The sequence below is a fragment of the Bombina bombina genome, chromosome 4 (assembly GCF_027579735.1).
Source record: "Bombina bombina isolate aBomBom1 chromosome 4, aBomBom1.pri, whole genome shotgun sequence".
Classification (NCBI taxonomy): Eukaryota; Metazoa; Chordata; class Amphibia; order Anura; family Bombinatoridae; genus Bombina; species Bombina bombina.
This window is the reverse complement of record NC_069502.1, coordinates 865,268,901-865,291,523: the sequence shown is the minus strand read 5'-3', so window position 1 is coordinate 865,291,523 and position 22,623 is coordinate 865,268,901. Positions and strand designations below refer to the sequence as shown.

The 22,623-nt window shown below is 39.6% G+C and overlaps 1 protein-coding gene across 5 annotated transcripts in view; it reads left to right on the top strand.

Annotated features, from left to right (window-relative positions):
* Positions 1–22,623, top strand: part of LOC128657337 (zinc finger protein with KRAB and SCAN domains 3) — a 105,781-nt gene that overhangs the window by 58,786 nt on the left and 24,372 nt on the right. For all 5 annotated transcript variants that reach the window (XM_053711645.1, XM_053711649.1, XM_053711648.1 and 2 more), the window contains one exon: positions 11,564–11,671. In XM_053711645.1, coding sequence (XP_053567620.1) covers positions 11,564–11,671 — 108 coding nt within the window. The remainder of the gene's footprint in view (positions 1–11,563; positions 11,672–22,623) is intronic.

Genomic DNA, 22,623 nt, shown 5'->3' with positions numbered 1-22,623 from the left:
CGAGGACATTTTCACCTTTACAGATGAAGATGCTGAAAATATCCGTTTTGGTTCCATAGAGGAACAACAAGTGGAGGAATCGTACCAGTCAGTATACAACACCTTAATTAAATTAAAACAGAGAGAGGTTGACCTGAACCTACATGGCACATACCTATCTGATTATCATAAACGACGCATGATCCCTAGGGGGTTCAGGATTAGGAATGTGCCCACTATCGGACGATCAAACACTGAATTTTGCATTAATTGGTGCAAAATTCTTAACAAGTGCTCCTTTGACCTTATGCTTCTAGTAATAAGGGAGGTTGGTCGGCTTCTGAAAGACGTTAAGACGGAAATCACTATATACGAAACAGAGAAACTACCTATTTTAAGAGTTGATACCAACACAGATTGGATAAGTAAACTGGATATCCAATTAAAAACCTATAAACAAGAACTGATAGCCTTTAAGAACAGGAAACTACAGACGGTCAATCAAGACTACTCCTATAAAAGTATCTACAGATGGATGATGGCACCGGAGGATAGACGGGTGTTACAAACTGCTATTTGTAACTGGCCCTTTAAATGGAAAATTGCCCTGCTTCCCTGGATTTTGGAAAAGCCTATTTGCCAGCCTCCTTCCACATGACTATGGCCCCTGGAAGATTGTGCCCCTGAAAACATATTAACTTTTATTGGGTGTGTATGGCCCTTTAAGAACCGTCTGGGGACATATTGTGACTTTGGTGAACAATGCCCCTTTAAGACTATGTCCCCAGACCTGTGAAATGACTTGTCCCTGGCTTTCTCCCACTTGGTTCAGTTTCATTGTGTGCCATTAAGTGCTATGTGACAGACCCTTCAGTCAGAACTACAGAGATAACTTTGTTCAGCTTCAAGAAGCATTCTGAATACAAGTTTGCTGGGATCAGCTCTAATTAAGTTTAGTGATAAAACATTCCCATTGTCTAATCAGACTTCTAGTAGTGATAAGGTGGACTGCATTGTTTTATTGTGTGTAAAATGTTATCTGCTGAAGTAATGTTGTGGCCTGTCAAAGGGAGTGTCTCTCTATCTAATATCAAATGTGTGATGGGGGATTTTATGCCTCCCCCTGAGAGTGTCCTGTTTGCATGTAACCTCAATAAAAAGCAGGCTGTGTGCTCCAGCACATCAGACCTATTTCTGTCCCTCTAACTTGCAGCTTTGACTCATGTTTGTAGGGGACAGCTTCAGCTATAATCACTACAGGGATTGCTATGCTTTTCATACTCCTTTAGCTACGGGGATTGCTACAGAAGGAAGAGGTTCACCTACTGGAGTCTGGTCGTAGGTCCAGGGCGCAGAGCAGACGGCGAGATACCAGCCCAGCAGCGGTGGTTCATAGAGTCTGCGTTACTTATGGTGGCTACGCAGCAGTTAGAGTGACTACGGTGCTGCTGCTCCTTTGGGGAGCGCTAGGAGCATCCTTTTCTACGGTCCAACTTCCAGCCAGCCTGGAGGCAACCGTAACAACAGGCATTTCGGCCTCGTTGTGAAAGAAGATTTACTAAAAAGAACATGATGGCGGTTGATTCTCGCTCTGGGGATAGTTCTGATCCTGATATTGACCAGGGAGCCACTGAAGGATCCTCAAGTGGGGTTACAACACGCTCCAGAGGAAGCCGTGGTTACCAACAGTGGGACAACTCCAAAAATACGGTTACATCATTACCACCCAGCTCTGGAAATCGTTTTTTAGGTCGAGGCAGAGGCCGCACACGAGGAGGGGGGGCATTGCCCGCCGCCCTCCGACACAGTTGTAAAAACAAACGTGTTTAACATTAGCAATCGTACTCTCAATGAGGCGGAGATGAGTCTGCTAAACAAAGGACTATCATTTATACCAGCTACCAAGAAAGATGATTTTGATCTATTTATAGATATTCAAAAATTTGGGAGAAATCTCAGATTAAAGGAATACTTTGGTACTGGAAACGATGAAGATATAGATAGATTCAAACCAAAAGGGCGATTTGATCCACATTCTAATAATGCTACCATCCAGACTGTCACTATTTTTTTAGTGGAACAGATACCTAAAAGATCGGGGCAACGTTGGTCCGACAATTTGACTAAAGAGGAAAGACTTGCCAATGATTCACTACAGAATGACTCTTCCATCGTCATACACCCCGCCGATAAAGGCGGGGGTATAGTAGTCATGAACACTATGGATTACAAGGCAGAAATCTTAAGACAACTATCTGATACAAATACATATCAGCCTCTTCCCAGTGATCCTACAATACTACTCAAAAAGAGAATTGATGCTAGCCTACAGCAATGGTTAACTGAGGGTCAGATTACCCAGAACCACTACAGTTTTCTGAAACGGGACTTTCCAGTGGTTCCTATACTATACACACTCCCCAAGGTTCATAAGGACATCAAAAATCCCCCTGGTAGGCCGATTGTGTCTGCCAGGGGTTCTCTGCTCAACCACTGGCAGAATATGTGGACTCCTTTCTACAACCGTGGGTGAAGCAACAGAAATCGTATATACGTGACTCCACAGACTTTATGTCACATTTATTACGGATCACAGACATGAAACCAACTGACATTTTGGCCACACTTGACGTTTCAAGTTTGTACACGGTTATACCACACACATCGGGTATAGCAGCTGTGGCCAAATGTTTAAGACGAGTACCATATATTGGCCCCTCTGAGGAGGTATTGATTAAACTTTTGGACATATGCCTCTCTGAAAATTATTTTCGATTTGACAAGATCTATTATCTGCAAACCTCTGGCACTGCGATGGGGTCCAATGTGGCCCCATCACTAGCTAATCTCTTCATGGCTGATTATGAAGTCAATACATTGAAGATATTTGAAAAACCAGAAATAGAATATTACTGTCGATATATTGATGACTTGTTTTTGATATGGCAAGATGGTCCAGATACACTGAACACATGGATTCAGACTCTCAATGAGATCGACAGCACAATCAGGTTCAGCTATACTACTAACAGTGATGTCGTGGACGTTAGGGTCTTCAAGAATGGCACTAAATTGGGAACCACCTTATATAGGAAGACAACCGATCGAAATTCAATCCTACATGCCTGCAGTTGCCACCAACCCAGTCTAATTAAAAACATTCCAAAAGCACAATATCAGCGAGTAATAAGAAACCACACAGAAGATGAGAAGTGCCTAACTCAACTTGAAGAAATGACGCAAAGATTCAGAGAAAGGGGGTATAGTCAAAAGGTGCTTACTGAAATGCGCACACTGGCTACTATGCCTTTAAGAATTAACTCTGTGGAAAAGTCTAAGTCACAACAAATGACGTTTGTAACCACCTACACACCTGACAAGAACCTGATTACTCAAACCGTGAAAGAAGAGTGGAAATTATTGGAGGCTGACCATAATTTACCCTTTTTGAGATGGAAGTCGCCACGGATTGGCTACAGAAGAGGCCGGAGTCTTAGAGATCTTCTGATGAAGACGGACATAACAGATACCACACAATCAACGTGGCTCAGTAAAAAACCGGGGTGCTACAGATGCTTAGGGTGTGTCACCTGTAATGCGATGATCACTGGGACATACTTTCAACACCCAGAACGCAGGAAGAAATACAAAATTAAACATGTGGTGACCTGTACCACCACGTATATTGTATATCTCTTGAATTGTCCATGTGGCAAATATTACACCGGTAAGACGACAGACAATGCCAGAACCAGGATGGCAAACCACCGGCACAGCATCAGATCGGCCATCAATAACGGGAAATCAGACCAACCGGTGGCTCGTCACTTCTTAGAAGCCGGACACACAGTGACGGACATGAGATTTCGGATAATTGACCATGTTCCGAAGTTGAACAGAGGAGGTGACAGGGCGACAATCCTCCTAAGAAAAGAAGCTAGATGGATCTTTGAATTGGGGACTTTACAACCAAGGGGTCTCAACGTCCATACAGGATGGCAATGCTATGTATAAATGAGAGCTCATTAATCCATCGATAATAATGAGTCTATTGATCCATATATACCAATGAGGATCCACGAATCTGATAGGACCTACTTTTTCCTGTTTTTTCCTTATAGCTATACTTATAGTATGCACTTATTGTCGTATATTAGTTGATTTGTTACTATGGTTACTATTCCTTATACTGCCACTATTTTCCTCTTATGACAATGATCTCATCAGTGGGTATTTTTAACATAGGAACTTATTGTTTTTAACTTGGTCTACAACGTTCCGTGGCCAGCAAAAACCATGTTGGTGCCAATAGAGTATTTGGCTGTGGGGGCATATATCTGTACACAGCATGATTCAATGCCGGCACCATTTCTATTGTCCCTAGGATGTCCAGGATCTTGGTTTTGGTCTAGGCACTATTGGAGCTATCCATCCATATATTGGATGATTTTTCTATTCATGTTTATTTGTCATTTTGTTGTGAGAGGGCATCATGGGGGTTTTTAGGTGACTGGATTATATTAGGATCCACATAGACACACGTTGTTGTGGTCATATAAGTCACTCTTTAGGATTAAATGTGAATTTTGTATGCTTAGGTTAAAGTAGTTGGTTTAGACTTTGATAATGACTTGTTGCCACATTACACACTATTATGTATGGGGTGCACCTATTGCGATTCTGTCACATTCACAAATTGTGTTATCAGGTTACAATATACAGTTGTTATTCAGACTGATAGTCTTTGCTGATATTTTTGCACGCTTATATTTACACTCTCCAGCTTATGAGTGGCTCTGATGGGGTTTCTAATGCGGACAAGGTGACATATAAATATTAGGAGCATTTTTTGTTTGTGAATTTATTTTGAAATTTGGTAGGCTCCTTGTGTATATAGTTTTTTTGCTTACTATGGGTCACTCTTAGCGGGTTTCTATTTACCTACACAGCGTGATAGCGCTGTTTGTGGGATTCACAGTATTTACTAATACATGAACGTACATGGCGATTTCAATGCTTAGACAGCAGAGCATAGGATTGGTGCTTCAGGGGTGTGTGGCTCCACACTGATATGCAATTGGCTGGAGACGCATGACTCCAATATTAAGACAACAAAGCATAGGATTGGTGGTTTAGTGGTGTGTGGTTCCACACTGACATACTATTGGTTAGAGACGCGCGGAGCAATGAATATAATTGTCGGGCACTGATTTATGATCAGATAAGACAGCGGCAATTTACGCTCTGTGTTGAGGTGCATTAGAGTTGACTTGATGTGGGAATACGGCATTGTTATGCTGTTACTATTTTAGGTATGATGGTTTTAGATTGCCGTCTACTTATTATCAACATATCCGTGATCGGGTCTTTCTCTTGGGTTGTGATCAGTCTGAACACAGTTGTGACACATATGAGTCCCATGTAGACATTTTTCTAATATGATAAATGGGATCTGATTAATAGGAATGTGTTTGACAGAGTGACACTGCGAGTCACGGACAGATTTGAAGGTGTGGCTGGATGAGCTGTGATTCATCTGACCACTGGTTAGACGGATTGGTTGATTGGCTGACCTAGCCAAGCATTTTGTGTTGACTAACGCTATTGGCTATTCTTGTTGTGTAGATTTATGCCACACGAGCCCCACTCTATATTATGATTTACACCCATGGATGTCTCTATAAGGTTAATAATCATTTGCTGACCTTGGACGTTGTTTTTAAACACATTTGCATACACTTTTTTCACTTTTAGATGCTCATAGGAATAGACACTTTGTTTGACACATTTTTTATCCTATCATCTTGTTTGACTTTTGATCTTTAGCCTATCAGGAGACTTGTTTCTCCAGTCCTAACACGCAGATTGCACTGATTGGTTCTGAACACAGGGGAGGGTTTTATTCACCTTTATAAGTTTGTCATGTTGTATTGTTGTTTGTCAGAGGAAGGGACTGTTTTTTTGTCCCGAAACGTCACAAATAAAATTGTTTATAACACAGACGGCTGAAGTCCAGTGAGTGCTTATCTTATCTAAAACTATATATATATATATATATTAGTCCTAAAGCCCGTTCACACATTTTTTGCAGTACAGCTGTCCCACCCTTGCTCTCTCTTTTGCTCTCTCTTTCCTCCCTCTCTTTTGCTCTCTCTCTCCCCCTTCTCTTTTGCGCTCTCTCCCCCTCTCTTTTGCACTCTCTCCCCCTCTCTTTTGCACTCTCTCCCCTTCTCTTTTGCTCTCTCTCTCTCCCTCCTCTCTTTTGCTCTCTCTCTCTCTCCCTCCTCTCTTTTGCTCTCTCTCTCTCTCTCCCCCCTCTCTTTTGCTGTCTCTCTCCCCCCTCTCTTTTGCTCTCTCTCCCCCCCTCTATTTTGCTCTCTCTCTCGCTCTACCTCTCTTTGCCCTCTCTCTCTCCCCCCTCTCTTTTACACACTCTCTCTCCCCCCTCTCTTTTGTGTTATCTCTCTTTTGCTCTCTCTCTCTTTTGCTCTCTCTCTCTTTTGCTCTCTCTCCCCCCCTCTTTTGCAGGCTTTCTCTCCCCCTCTCTTTTGTGCTCTCTCTCTCTCTCTCCTCTCTTTTGTGCTCTCTCTCTCCCCTCTCTTTTGCGCTCTCTTTCTCTCTCTCCCCCTCTCTTTTGCACTCTCTCCCCTCTCTTTTGCGCTTTCTCTCTCCCCCCCCTCTTTTGCGCTCTCTCTCCCCCCTCTCTTTTGCGCTCTCTCTCCCCCCTCTCTTTTTGCAGTACAGCTGTCCCCCCTCTCTTTTGCGCTCTCTCTCCCCCCTCTCTTTTGCGCTCTCTCTCTCCCCCCTCTCTTTTGCGCTCTCTCTCTCCCCCCTCTCTTTTGCGCTCTCTCTCTCCCCCCTCTCTTTTGCGCTCTCTCTCCTCCCCTCTTTTTTGCGCTCCCTCCCCCCTTTTTTTTTGCGTCTCTCCCCCCTTTTTTTGCGTTCTCTCCCCCCTTTTTTTTGCGTTCTCTCCCCCCTTTTTTTTTGCGTTCTCTCCCCCCTCTCTTTTGCGCTCTCTACCCCCTCTCTTTTGCGCTCTCTCCCCCCTCTCTTTTGCGCTCTCTCCCCCCTCTCTTTTGCGCTCTCTCCCCCCTCTCTTTTGCGCTCTCTCCCCCCTCTCTTTTGCGCTCTCTCTCCCCCTTCTCTTTTGCGCTCTCTCTCCATCCCTCTCTTTTGTTCTCTCTCTCCCCCTCTCTATTGCTCTCTCCCCACTCTCTTTTTCGCTCTCTCCCCCCTCTCTATTGCTCTTTCCCCTCTATTTTGCTCTCTCTCCCCCCTCTCTTCTGCACTTTCCCCTCTCTTCTGCTCTTCCCCCTCTCTCTACCTCTTTCCTATCTCTTTTTGTCTCTCCCCCTCTCTTTCTATTTCTCTCCCCTCTCTCGCGTCGACCGCGCCCGGCCATGCCCCGACCACGCCCATGCTCCAGTCCGACCACGCCCACCCGGCCACACCCACGTTCGCCGCAACAGCATGACAGGTAAGGCCAGGTGTGTTTGTCCTTGTGCTGTCTCTACTGCGCATGACAGCTTCGGACAAACACACTTGGCCTTTTATATCATAGAATATATATATATATATATATATATATATATATAATACATTTTTTTTATTTTTTTTAATCCTGTTGTATAAGAAAAGTTTTTAATGAAAAAAAGTCAATATTAAGTATAACAATTTTGAAAATGTTATATATATATATATATATATATATATATATATATATATATATATATTTATTTATATTCTTTATTTATAAAGCGCCAACAGATTCCGCAGCGCTGCCCATGGGTACAAGGATAACGGTACAATGGAGAAACAATACGATAAAAGACAAAATTTTACAGACAAATACAGGGGGAATTGAGGGCCCTATTCCCGTGGGAACTTACAATCTAGATTGGAAGGAGGATGGGATACAGGAGGTGGGGACTGCAAAGATGAGAATGATATTAGTGAGGAGATAGAGGGCAACTGTTAGTTAAGTGAAGTTAGTTTGTTAATAAGTCGGGTGATAAGCTACCCTGAACAGAAACGTCTTTAGGGAACGTTTAAAGAAGGAGAGGTTAGGGGCAAGTCTGACAGCTGGAGGAAGTGCGTTCCAGAGGGTTGGTGCCACACAAGAGAAGTCCTGTAGTCTAGCATGAGAGGAGGTGATGGTAGAGGACGCAGGAAGCAGGTCATTGTTGGATCTTAGGGGGCGGGCAGGAGTATATTTGTTGATCAGTGAGGACAGGTAGGGTTGGGCAGCATTGATGAGGGCTTTGTAGGCCAGGGTGAGAATTTTGAATTTAATTCTGCTGTGAATGGGGAGCCAGTGAAGGAACTCACAGAGAGGTGCAGCAGAAACAGAGCGTCGAGAGAGGTGGATTAGCCTGGCAGATGCATTTAGGATGGATTGGAGGGGAGAGAGGGAGGCCAGTTAGTAAGTTGTTACAGTAGTCAAGTCGGGAAATTACCAGGGAGTGGATAAGCTGTTTAGTACTTTCAGCATTTAGAAACATACAAATTTTGCAGATATTGCGTAGGTGGTTGTGGCAGGATGAAGAGAGCAATTGGATGTGGGCAATAAAGGACAGATTTGAGCCAATGGTGACTCCGAGGCAGCAGACTTATGGTGATGGGGAGATAGTGGTGCCGTTAGCAGTGATAGAAAAATTAGAAACTGGAGTAGAGTTAGAGGGGGGAATTAGAAGTAGTTCGGTCTTGGACATGTTTATTCTTAGGTGGTGAGAGGAAATCCAACACTGCAGAATCAATTGAAGAAGAAAAAAATGCTTTTTCTTTTAGTACTGGCAGACTTTCTGCCAGTACTTAAGATGTTGGTGACAAGTGTGAGGTGGGGGAGGGAAGAGAGCTGTTTGAGGGGGGTCAGGGAGGGTTCAGGGGGTGGGAGGTGTCAGGTGGGAGGCTGATCTCTACACTAAAGCTAAAATTAACCTACAAGCTACCTAAATTAACTCCTTCACTGCTGGGCATAATACAAGTGTGGTGCGCAGCAGCATTTAGCAGCCTTCTAATTACCAAAAAGCAACGCCAAAGCCATATATGTCTGCTATTTCTGAATAAAGGGGATCAGAGAGAAGCTTTTACAACCATTTGTGCCATAATTGCACAAGCTGTTTGTAAATGATTTCAGTGAGAAACGTAAAATTTAGAAAAAAAAATTACGATTTTTTTTTTTTATTTGATCGCATTTGGCCGTGAAATGGTGGCATGAAATATACCAAAATGGGCCTAGATCAATACTTTGGGTTGCCTACTACACTAAAGCTAAAACTAACCCTACAAGCTCCCTAATTAACCCCTTTACTGCTGGTCATAATACACATGTGGTGCGCAGCAGCATTTAGTGGCCTTCTAATTACCAAAAAGCAATGCAAAAGCCATATAAGTCTGCTACTTCTGAACAAAGGGGATCCCAGAGAAGCATTTACAAACATTTGTGCCATAATTGCACAAGCTATTTGTAAATAATTTCAGTGAAAAACCTAAAGTTTGAGAAAAAGTGACCGATTTTCTTTATTTGATCGCATTTGGCGGTGAAATGGTGGCATGAAATATACCAAACTGGGCCTAGCTTAATACTTTGGGTTGTCTACTAAAAATATATATATGTATGTATATATATATATATATATATATATATATATATATATATATATATATATATATACATATACATATACATGTCAAGGGATATTCAGGGATTCCTGACAGATATCAGTGTTACAATGTAACTATCGCTAATTTTGAAAAGATAGTGGTTTGGAAATAGCAAAGTGCTACTTGTATTTATTGCCCTATAACTTGCAAAAAAAGCAAAGAATATGTAAACATTGGGTATTTCTAAACTCAGGACAAAATTTAGAAACTATTTAGCATGGGTGTTTTTTGGTGGTTGTAGATGTGTAACAGATTTTGGGGGTCAAAGTTAGAAAAAGTGTGCTTTTTTCAATTTTTTCCTCATATTTTATAAAATAAAAAAATTATAGTAAATTATAAGATATAATGAAAATAATGGTATCTTTATAAAGTCCATTTAATGGCGAGAAAACGGTATATAATATGTGTGGGTACAGTAAACGAATAAGAGGAAAATTACAGCTAAACACAAACACCGCAGAAATGTAAAAATAGCCTTGGTCCCAAACGGTCAGGAAATTATGAGCACATTTTCAACTAAACATTGTCGTATAACAAACTTATAATAAACACGGCTTTCCAGGAATCTCATTTACAAGACTATCATAATTTTTGGGAAATAAATGTTGAGTGATTCTCTTTCCATTATCTAGTTGCACATAAATTCTACTTGATGGTTAAATAGAAAAAATGTTTACCTACAATAACAATACAGTACACAAATACATCTAAAAACATTTAACAGTTTATTTTAACACATAATCCTAATTTGTATTTCATGGCTAAAACCGCTGTTTGACCCTGATAACATTTCAGAGGCAGGTGAAACACAAATAAAATACCAAGGCTCCAAAGTTAAAAAAAGCAAAGTGTGGTATAGATGATAAACATCACCTTATTCACGTAGTAATTCACTGTTCCTAAAAGACTTGATATTCTAACCATTTGAGCTTGAGTAAGTGCATTTCAGTATAGAATAGAAACATTTTTGCAATATACTCGTATTAGATATTTTTTTCAAGAAACATTTTTGCAATATACTCGTATTAGATATTTTTTTCAAGAAACATTTTTGCTTCGTTTCGGGGGCCCAGTCTATCCACATTCAAATGCTATGCCAGCTAGTGGAGATCTTAGTGTGTTTTTATAGAAACACTTCATAGATTATCAGAAAGTTGTAAGTCTACTCTAATTATGTAAGGTTCCGTAAAATGTAAAAAAAAAGTTGACATTGCAACAACGAGTGCTCCCTGCCCGCCATTACTAACGGTCCCCTTGGCAACCTCCGCACACGCCCAGTGCCCGCCTCTGTTTCAGTGAGACTGCAGTCCAAGACATTTACGTTTTTGGTTAACTCTGTCTGTGACTAGCTACTGCAGCTACTCCCACTCTCCTCATAAATATTCATATTCCCTCTGCAAAGCAGGGTCTCCATGCTCGTGTATGATTAACAGCCTCTCCCCCGCCTCTGGACTATCTCCACAGCTTCTTTTGCTTCTCCTGTGCAGCTTTTCATACGCTTCCTGCTTTACAGAAGGAATATTTATGAGGAGGCAGGAGAGTGGGACTAGCTGGGGGGGAGGTGGAGCTCCGGATGTTGCCGAGGTGCAGGAGAAACATCTTGCCATGGGTGAACAATTTTTTTATTCAACACCGGGTCCAGTGCACTGCTAGCCCGCAGCAGGGCTAAATGTGGGGGAAAATCCACCTGCCCGGTACTGCGTGTCCCGGGCAATATAAATTGCGAATCCCTGAGGTGAGTGTAGGTGTGTGACATTTCTGAGGAACGCATGGCACAGGTTAGTGTACTTTTGTGATGTGTCTGAGGGACACAGGGCACAGGTGAGTGTATGTGAGTGATGTATCTAATTGACATATATTATAATTTCCTTGTGCAGTGCTAAAAAGCTAAACTTTAACAATTGTTATATTATCTATGCAGGTGATGTTAAGACTGAAGTTACACATAATGCTGAACAAACATATGATCTGTATCTAAAGAGTCAGCAGGAAGCTGTGAAGCAGGAAATCAGTGACAATATCAGTATAGGTGAGTGCACGTGTGTGATGTCTCTGAGGGATACAGATCATCTGCCCCACTAAGTACAGGGAGGTTTTTATTAGGGGGAGAGAGACATTTTTAGAGCCTCATCTTCGCCCAATAAAACGCATAGATGGAAACTCCTGTAATTTGTGATTTTAATATAGTTGATGTATTAGAGAAATCCAAGTCTAAATACAATCGGCTAGATTACGAGTCTTGCGTTATGAGATTGCATCAGCCAATAGGATTTTTTTCAACTTTAATTCCGATTAGCTGATAGAATTCTATCAGCCAATCCGAATCTAAGGGACGCCATTTTGGATGACGTCATATAAAGGAACCTTCATTCATCGTTAGTTGTCGGATAGAAGAGGATGCTCCACGTCGGATGTCTTGAAGATGGATCCGCTCTGCACCGGAAGGATGAAGATAGAAGATGCCGTCTGGATGAAGACTTCTGCCCGTCTGGAGGACCACTTCTCCTGGCTTCGTTGAGGACTTCTTGCTGCTTTGATGAGGACTTCTCCCGGCTTCGTTGAGGATGGATGTCGGATCTTCAAAACTGTAAGTGGATCTTCAGGGGTTAGTGTTAGTTTTTTTTTAAGGGTTTATTGGGTGGGTTTTATTTTTAGGTTAGGGCTTTGGGCTGCAATAGAGCTAAATGCCCTTTTAAGGGCAATGCCCATCCAAATGCCCTTTTCAGGTCAATGGGGAGCTTAGGTTTTTTAGTTAGGGTTTTATTTTGGGGGTTTGGTTGTGTGGGTGGTGTGTTTTACTGTTGGGTGGGTTGTTTGTATTTTTTTTCAGGTAAAAGAGCTGATTACTTTGGAGCAATGCCCCACAAAAGGCCCTTGTAAGGGCTATTGGTAGTTTAGGTTAGGCTAGGTTTTTTTTATTTTGATAGGGCTATTAGATTAGGTGTAATTTAGTTTAGATATCTTGTAATTTGTTTTTTATTTTGTGTAATTTAGTGTTTGTTTTTTTTGTAATTTAGGTAATTTATTTAATTGTAGTGTAGTGTTAGGTGTTGGTGTAACTTAGGTTTTAGTTTACAGGTAAATCTGTATGTATTTATTTTAGCTAGGTAGTTATTAAATAGTTAATAACTATTTAGTAACTATTCTACCTAGTTAAAATAAATACAAACTTGCCTGTAAAATAAAAATAAACCCTAAGATAGATACAATGTAACTATTAGTACAGTATATACAGTATTTAGTTTTAAATAGAAATTATTTAGTTATTAATAGTAGGTTTGATTTAGATTTAATTTAATTATATTTAAGTTAGGGGGGGTTAGACTTAGATTTAGGGGTTAATAAATTTAGTATAGTGGTGGCGACGTTCGGGGCGGCAGATTAGGGGTTAATAAATGTAGGTAGGTTGCAGCGATATTAGGGGTGGCAGATTAGGGGTTAATAATATTTAACTAGTGTTTGCGAGGCGGATTGCGGCGGTTTAGGGGTTAATATGTTTATTATAGTGACAGCGATGTCCGGAGCGGCAGATTAGGGGTTAATAAATATAATGTAGGTGTCGACGATGTCGGGGCGGCAGATTAGGGGTTAATAAGTGTAAGATTAGGGATGTTTAGACTTGGGGTTCATGTTAGGGTGTTAGGTGTAAACATAAAATGTGTTTCCCCATAGGAATCAATGGGGCTGCGTTACTGAGCTTTACGCTGCTTTATTGCGGGTGTTAGACTTTTTCTCAGCCGTCTCTCCCCATTGATGTCTATGGGGAAATCGTGCACGAGCACGTACAACCAGCTAACCGCTGACTTAAGCAGCGCTGGTATTGGAGTGCGGTATGGAGCACAATTTTGCTTTACGCTCACTTCTTGCCTGTTAACGCCGGGTTTATAAAAACCTGTAATACCAGCGCTGTAGGAAAGTGAGCGGTGATAATAACGTGCAAGTTAGTACCGCACCCCTCATAACGCAAAACTCGTAATCTAGCCGACTGAGTGCAAAAGGCTGAAAATGTCTGCATTAGAGGAGCGAGATGTGGCTCAGTAGTGATATTTTATTAACTTTTATTTTTAAAAAATACCCTTAACTAGAAGCAAACCTGGAATTGAACTACAGCGACCGTTTATTACTTTGTGTTTTCCAGATAATCAAGGGATTAATCCACTACTGTGGTTTACAGCTGTGATTTGAATCCTTGATTGTCCATATGTCTTAGGACAAGCAGGAGTTAGATTACTGTTGTGGGATATTCTAGGCAACCAAATGGTTTAGTAACTATTGTGAGTGTGATTAATTCATTATCCCCTTCATTTCCTACATATGTTACAAACGTTATTTAAATCAGAACTGTGAGTATAGATTGCAGCATTGTTTTAAACGGATATTAAACCGTAACAACAAAATCCAAAATAAACTAACTGGCACATTTCTGAAACAATTGTGCTACATAAATAGTTTTATAACCAAGTTCTTCAAAGAAGTATATGGTTATTTTAAAAAGTGTCCTCTGTTTAGCTTGGTCCTGCTCATCCATACACAAGTGTCAAAAGAATTGCAGAGCGCATGCGCCAAGAAAAGTTATATCAACACACGCAAGTGTCCTTTTTACTGGTTGCTAGACACCACAGTGATCGAGCTTATACAGTGCACCAGTAGTACTTCCAGGGCCGCCAATAGAAATTGTGGGGCCCCTGACATAACCATTGATCAGGGCCCCCCCCCCCCCCCCTTTGACATGTGCAATTTTTGACCAAGTGACTAAAACGTATATGCACTTTATTCTTAAGTGTCTATTTAAACTTGGAAATGTTGTAAAGGTAGTAACATACAAACACACACACACACACACTCACACATAATGATTCACATATAGACACTCTAGCAGACATGCAAAGAAACACAAAAACACACTCAGACACAGACACCCAAACAGACACTCAGCACTTGATTACATTGACCTGACAAGTAATGAGGTAGACTACAGTTTTGTAAAAAAAAGGAGATTTAGAAAACAAAATATGGAGTTCTGATTATCTTTTTGTAAAGGAAGATGCCAACTAAATGATGACAACAGTCTTCCGTGGCTGAAAGGAAGGGCCCTGAACTGCCTAAACAATAATTTAAAGGTTAAATGGTGGATTGGTGACTTCCGTAAAGGTCTCATTAGTCTCAAAGTCTGTAGAAAGATGTGAATAATCAGTAGTAAGGTCAAAATGTCCTAAAAAGGATGACAATGGACACACACACACACACACACACAAACTCAAACTTGCACATACACCCAAGAAAACACAGACAGAGACAGCCTCAGAAAACACACAAAGACATACACACACACACACACACAGACACCCACAGAAAACACAGAAAGACATACACACACAGAGAGACAACCACATAAAACGCAAAAAGACATACATACATACACCCTCGCTGAGACAGCCACAGAAAACACACAAAAAACATACACACACCCTCACAGAGACACCCACAGAAAACACACACCCTCACAGAGACATCCACAGAAAACACAGACATACATACACACACACACCCTCTCAGAGACATCCACAGAAAACACAGACATACACACCCACCCTCACAGAGGGATCCAGAGAAAATACACAAAGGCAAACATACACACACCCTCGCAGAGACAACCATAGAAAAAAGTTCAAAGACATATGAACACACCCTCACAGACATTCACAGAAAATGCACAAAGACATACACACCCACCCTCACAGAGAGACCCATAGAAAAAAATACATACACACTCATAGAGACACAAACCAAAGCACAAAGACAAACACAGACACCCACAGAAACACACACAGGAGGAAACATTTATGTACCTTGCATCCCCTAAATCAACAGTGTGTGACATGCATGATAAAAAAAAATGCAGAAATTAAGAGATCGCTTTTTAAAGAATCATATTTGTAATTGTGTAAACAAAAATAATTCTGTGAATTCAAAATTGTACATTAATGATCTGGGTAGATGGCTAGATGAAGAAAAGTACTTTTAAAAGGTTGACATATGTTTGTTTGTTTTTTCCCCATTTTCCCCAACCAAGAGCACCACTTCAAATATAGTGTACAAATGTTCCCATCTGTCAGCTGTACTCTATATGGTCTTGGTGGAACCATAAGCTGTGGTACTCATACCATTAAATCTGGTTAAATGCAGGATTTAGGCTTGTTGGTATGTATTTCAAAATTAAGTCAGTTTAAAACAAACACTGAGCAATCTTAGTCTGAGAGTATAACATTTTATGCAGATGTAAAAATCTTAGATAAAATGCCCCCTTGCATCTGGAAAGTCCTTGCATAAGGGGGCAGTAAACAAATGTAATTAATATATATATATATATATATATATATATATATATATATATATATATATATATATATATATATATATATATATATATATATATAAAATGCATATCTGCCAAAAGGGCACCTACCCTTTGGGTATTGAGGATGAAACATTTCTGCATGGTTTTAAATATAGAATTTATACAGCATTGTCAAATAATCATAAATACACTACTGCTAAAAAAAACAGTTTTTATGGACCCCTGGCCCCACCATACAACTACTACCACACTGAAGTTACAATCCAAAATTGCACAAAGAAATAAAAAACATTTGCTAAGTAAGTCCTACCTCCTCTGCAAATTAAAGTGATCTGCCGTCTCACTGTATAAACAAAGTGCCAAGTCTGTCTCACACTGTGCAAAGTGGTTTAGTGCACACTCAGAAATCCTCTCAAATGCTAATACTTTACTCTTTGTAATAACATTTCCCATGCTCAATTAGCACTCTGCTGTAGTACCCACTGGTGGCTGCCAAAATTTTTAAAAAATAAAAAAAAAATTTTTTGTTCTTGCCTCATGGGGCCCCCCTGGCCCATTGGGCCCCTGACAGGAGTCACCCCTGTCACCCCCTGATGGCGGCCCTGAGTACTTCTATATATTTGTTGTTTACACAAGCACTGTAGAGGGCTAGGAACCAGGGCCGCCATCAGGGGGTGATAGGGGTGACTCCTGTTAGGGGCCCAATGGACTAGGGGGGCCCCATGAGGCAAGAACTAAAAAAAAAAAATGTTTTTTTTTTTTTTTTTTTAAATTTTGGCAGCCACCAGTGGGTACTACAGCAGAGTGCTAATTGAGCATGGGAAATGTTATTACAAAGAGTAAAGTATTAGCATTTGAGAGGATTTCTGAGTGCACACTAAACCACTATGCACAGTGTGAGACAGACTTGGCACTTTGTTTGTACAGTGTGTGCCTGAGTCAGTCGGCTGATCACTTTCATTTGCAGAGGAGGTAGGAATTACTTAGCAAATGTTTTTTATTTCTTTGTACAATTTAAGATTGTAACTTCAGTGTGGTAGTAGTTGTATGGTGGGGCCAGGGGTCCATAAAAACACATTTTTTTAGCAGCAGTGTATTTATGATTATTTGACAATGCTGTAGAAATTCTAAATTTAAAACCATGCAGAAATGTTTCCTCTCAATACACAAATGATATATATTATATTCCAGTTTACTGCCCCTTTATGCAAGGACTTTCCAGATACAAGGAGGCATTTTATCTAAGATTTTTACATCTGCATAACATGTTATACTCTCAGACTAAGATTGCTCAGTGTTTGAAATGAGACAGGTTAACTTAAAACTGTTCAGTTTACACTACAGCTGACTTAATTTTGAAATGCATACCAACAAGCTTAAATCCTGCATTTAACCAGATCTAATGGTATGAGTACCACAGCTTATGGTTCCACCAAGACCATATAGAGTACAGCATTTTCAAAATCCACAAGTACAGCTGACAGATGGGAACATTTGTACACTATATTTGAAGTGGTGCTCTTGGTTGGGGAAAATGGGGAAAATATCAGACAAACATATGTCAACCTTCTAAAAGTACTTTTCTTCATCTAGCCATCTACCCAGCTCATTAATGTACAATTTTGAATTCACAGAATTATTTTTGTTTGCACATTTACAAATATGATTCTTTAAAAAGTGATCTCTTAATTTCTGCATTTTTTTTATCATGCATGTCACACACTGTGGATTTAGGGGATGCAAGGTACATAAATGTTTCCTCCTGTGAGTGTTTCTGTGGGTGTCTGTGTTTATGTCTTTGTGCTTTGGTTTGTGTCTCTATGAGTGTGTATGTTTTTTTTTTTTTCTGTGGGTCTCTCTGTGATGGTGGGTGTGCATGTCTTTGTGCATTTTCTGTTGATGTCTGTGAGGGTGTGTGCATATGTCTTTGAGCTTTTCTATGGGTGTCTCTGTGAGGGTGGGCATGTGTTTGTCTTTGTGTATTTTCTCTGGATGCCTCTGTGAGGCTGGATGTGTATGTATGTGTTTTCTGTGGATGTCTCTGTGAGGGTGTGTGTTTTCTGTGGGTTTCTCTGTGAGGGTCTGTGTATGTCTTTGTGTGTTTTCTGTGGATGTCTCAATCAGGGTGTGTGTATGTATGTCTTTCTGTGTTTTATGTGGTTGTCTCTCTGTGTGTGTATGTCTTTGTGTGTTTTCTGTGGGTGTCTGTGTGTGTGTGTGTGTGTGTGTATGTCTTTGTGTGTTTTCTGAGGCTGTCTCTGTTGGTGTTTCCTTGGGTGAATGTGCAAGTTTGTGTCTGTGTGTGTCCATTGTCTGTTCCTTTTTAGGGCATTTTGACCTTACTACAGATTATTCACATCTTTCTACAGACTTTGAGACTAATGAGACCTTTCCGGAAGTCACTAATCTACCATTTAACCTTTAAATTATTGTTTAGGCAGTTCAGGGCCCTTCCTTTCAGCCACTGCATGCTGTTGTCATCATTTATTTGGCATCTTCCTTTACAAAAAGATAATCAGAACTCCATATTTTGTTTTCTAAATCTCCTTTTTTTACAAAACTGTAGTTTACCTCATTACTTGTCAGGTCAATGTAAACAAGTGCTGAGTGTCTGTTTAGTTGTCTGTGTCTGAGTTTCTTTGCGTGTCTTCTAGAGTGTCTATATGTGAATTCTTATGTGTGAGTGTGTGTTTCAGTGTATGTTACTACCTTTACAACATTTCCAAGTTTAAATAGACACTTAAGATTAAAGTGCATATACGTTTTAGTCACTTGATCAAAAATTGCACATGTCAAAGGAGGGGAGGGGCCCTGATCAATGGTTAAGTCAGGTGCCCCAAAATTTCTAGTGGCGGCCCTGCTAGGAACATCTAGGTTATAGTATGGCACCAACCTGCAGAGGGTACAGATGGCTAAGCAAGAAAATTCAATAATATGTGTGTGTTCTAGTATTGTATCACATGCATTCTTGTTTTTATATTACCTTTTAATGATTCAATATTTTTCTGAGATTTAATGTCCCCTTAACTCCTTTGTTTTTGGCAGCCATGGGTTAATTAATAATGTGACCATTCCAGAATTACTGGCTTGTGAGTTTTTGGTCTGCCCCATTGTTTTAAAAAAGTTTGTTAGACCTGCAGTCCCCGCTACAGAAAAGGACAGTCATTTATTTGTAATATAATAAGGAGAAAAGCTATGGGATTACTTTACCCTTAAAGGTACATTATACACTAGATTTGTATTTGCATAAGTGTTTTGTAGATGATGATCTATTTATATAGCCCATACAGGGTTGTTGTGTTTTTTTTTTTTTTTTAATAACATTGCTCTGATTTTCAGACTCTTAACTAAGCCCCAAAGTTTTATGAGAATACCGACATATACCTCCACCAGCCTGCTCCTGTTTGTGTAAAGAGTCTTTTCATATGCAGGGGGAGGGGGAGTGTCTGATATTTCCCACTTGCAGTGGGTGTTTCAGTAACCTTTTCAACAGAGCTAAGCTGGGAGCTTCTAAGTAAGTTTTAAAACGGTTTTATGCTGTATTTTTATATCAGTATCTGTGCATATTATTCTTTATAGTAGTGTCTATTACATGCAGTTATATGAAAATTGATGTATACTGTCCCTTTAAAGGGACAGTGTACACTATTTTTTTCTTAATTTTAATTTCTTCCCAATTATCCATCTTACCTGCTGGAGTGTATTAAATTGTTTACAAATACCTCGTTTACCGTTATTTCTGATTTTGTCTGTCGTATCCCCACCGAAACTCAAATTGTCAATACTTAATTATTAGTTATAGAAAAGCTGTATAAACATATCTGGCAAAAGAAATTACACTCTCAGCGGCGTTTAGGAAAAGTAGGTAATAAAATGTTATTTTTCAATTGTTCTCTCTAAGTGTCAGGCTTTGGTGTACAGAGATAAGAAAAAAAAAAAGCATGTGTGAGTCTAGAAAGTGATAAGAACTCGTTTTAATGTGTTGGGTTGTGATTTCAAAGAACAGAGCCAGCTATTTCAAAAACAAAAATAAACACAAGGAAGCATTTTCTCATACATTTTATATTGCTGGCATAACAGGTAATTGGAAACACATTAAGGGGGAAACTATTTTACGGTACAATGTCCCTTTAGTTCAGTTTTATTTTAATATTTAGTTTTAGGGCATTTTAAAGCTTCCATATTGTTTGCATTAAATAGGCATATATATTATTTTAAGATGATATCATAAGAGACTAAAATTCTTACCTAGCTGAAAACTCTGGCTTAATTTCATGCTGGTAACCCAGAGCTGATATGGGAGTAATTAATGGGTGTGGTCTTTTCGGGGAGTGTGTTTATCATGGGGCAGAAGTCGCCTCCAGAGGTACAGGTGATATGAAAACTTTTGCCTTGTTTCATTTAAATCCTTTTGACAGGTATGTTTTGCCTTCTTTTAGGAAAATTTATTTTTTCAAATTATTTTTAAATATATTGTTTTTTTGTGTGTGTTTTTTTTATGAATCTGAATTGAAAAACTGCAAGACAATAAAATAACCACACTTTTTTATTGAAAGTAACACACTAAAATTGGACAAAAAATATCTTAAAACAATAATATGCTACACTATAATTTTACCAAGAAAAAATAAAGGCAAAAAAAAATGAAACCGAAAAACGATAATGCCATTTGCAGCCAAAATGTTTCTGCATCCCTACTTAAAACAATATTAAATATCAATATGTGATCCAATATGGTTTTATAACTTAGTGTATGAATGCATCTTGTGTATACAAAGCCCCGTGTTTACTACTCACTCTGGAGTCCCACTAGTGCGGTTAAACTCGGGCTGATGCAAAAGTTAAAATTTTCATTTACCCAAGGTAAAACACATAATAAGGAACAAAGGCTTTACCCCTCATCAAGCGGTATGTAAGGAGTCAAGTTGATATCGTTGTGGAATCCTCCTATTGTGACAGGTACTCACTTTTTCACCCAGTGCGGCGTGTAAAGCCAAAATCACCTGTGATGTGTGAAGCCTCGTTCCGGTGCCGGCAATACGTCACCCAGCACGGCTGACCAGTGAGATCTCAGGGATCCTCCACACCCCCGCAGCAACGCGAAAACGACAATAGTACCAGAATTAGTAGCGATCTCACCGAAAATGAGCAAGGAGAGAAGGTATGAAGTATAAAACAATCCTTTATTTCATCTGTTTAAAATCAAAGTAAAGGCACAGCACAGCAGAGGACACAGCTGACGCGTTTCCTGCCTCAGAGGCAGTTCATCAGAGCTAACAAACAAGCGTCACTTACAGCTGTTAAATAATCAGGGAAGGAGGTATTTCGGCCAATCACAACTTATTCAACACCTACACAAGTTTAACACATTCAGTACCTCCATTCCAATAATCATTATACTTTATACAAAAATATACATAATCCTTTAACAACTACTAAGAGAGCTCATTTAAAAATGTACAGTTTAAAAAGTAAGACATTTGGAAAGAAAATATTAACAACCTAATGCAAAAAGATGTTTTCCATACACTATAAATTTAGATGGCCATGGGAAAAGAAACACACAGAGATTGCAAACAAATAGTATGAATAAAATATAAAAGTCAAATGCCATAGAGTCATTAATACTTGTCCAATCTCTGCGTATTTATTACCCAACATTATATCATAGTCTAACAAAGAGAGTTTTAACTTACTGGGATATTGTTTTTTATACAATCACATGTATCACACGAAAACAAACAAAAAGCAGAATCTGGAAGAAAAAGCTTAAACATGTCAAATATAATTTATATATAAACAATGTAAGATCTAACATAGAGTGGAATAATTATATCTAATTCCTATCTATAAACAGTTTGACATTGCTAATCTTATTTATACCATTAGGGGATCCAGTTTTTAGTGTATAAATCCAGAAAACTTCCTTTCTACTTAATGCTTGATATCTATCCCCTCAACAGATTCCTAAGGTGACATGCTCTATTCCTTGGAAACTAAAATGGCCCAAATTACTATCATGTAGTGCAAAGTGTTTAGCCACTGGTGTCTTTGGTATTTCTGCCTCTATTGATAGTAAGTGCTCCCTTATCCTGTCTTTTAATAATCTTGAGGTGAGTCCTACATATTGAAAATTACAATATATCTAGTGTACATTTTGATGTTATCTATAAACTCATTGTGCTCATTAAATATTGTCTCTGTCTCAAAATTTGCAAGGTAAAGGTTTGCATACGATGGGGCAAATTTCGCCCCCATCACAGTGCCTCTTAGTTGTAAAAAAAAATTCTCAATTAAAGATAAAAAAAGTTGTGCTCTAAGAGAAAGGAGATGGCTTGTAGAATGAAGTTGATTAAATTGATATCATACTCTGAATATTTTTCTAACATTCTCTTGACTGCACTAATCCCCAAATCATGGGGAATACATGAGTATAGGGATATAGCATCAATGGTTACAAATTTGTAACCATCTCTCCATGTGAAATTTTGTAGTAGTCTCAACAAATGCTTTGTATCTCTAAGGAAACCTGGTAAAGACTGTACAACTGGTTGAAGTTGTGCATCAACCCATTGTCCCAATCTCTCTCCCAGGGAGCCAATAGCAGAAATGATTGGTCTCCC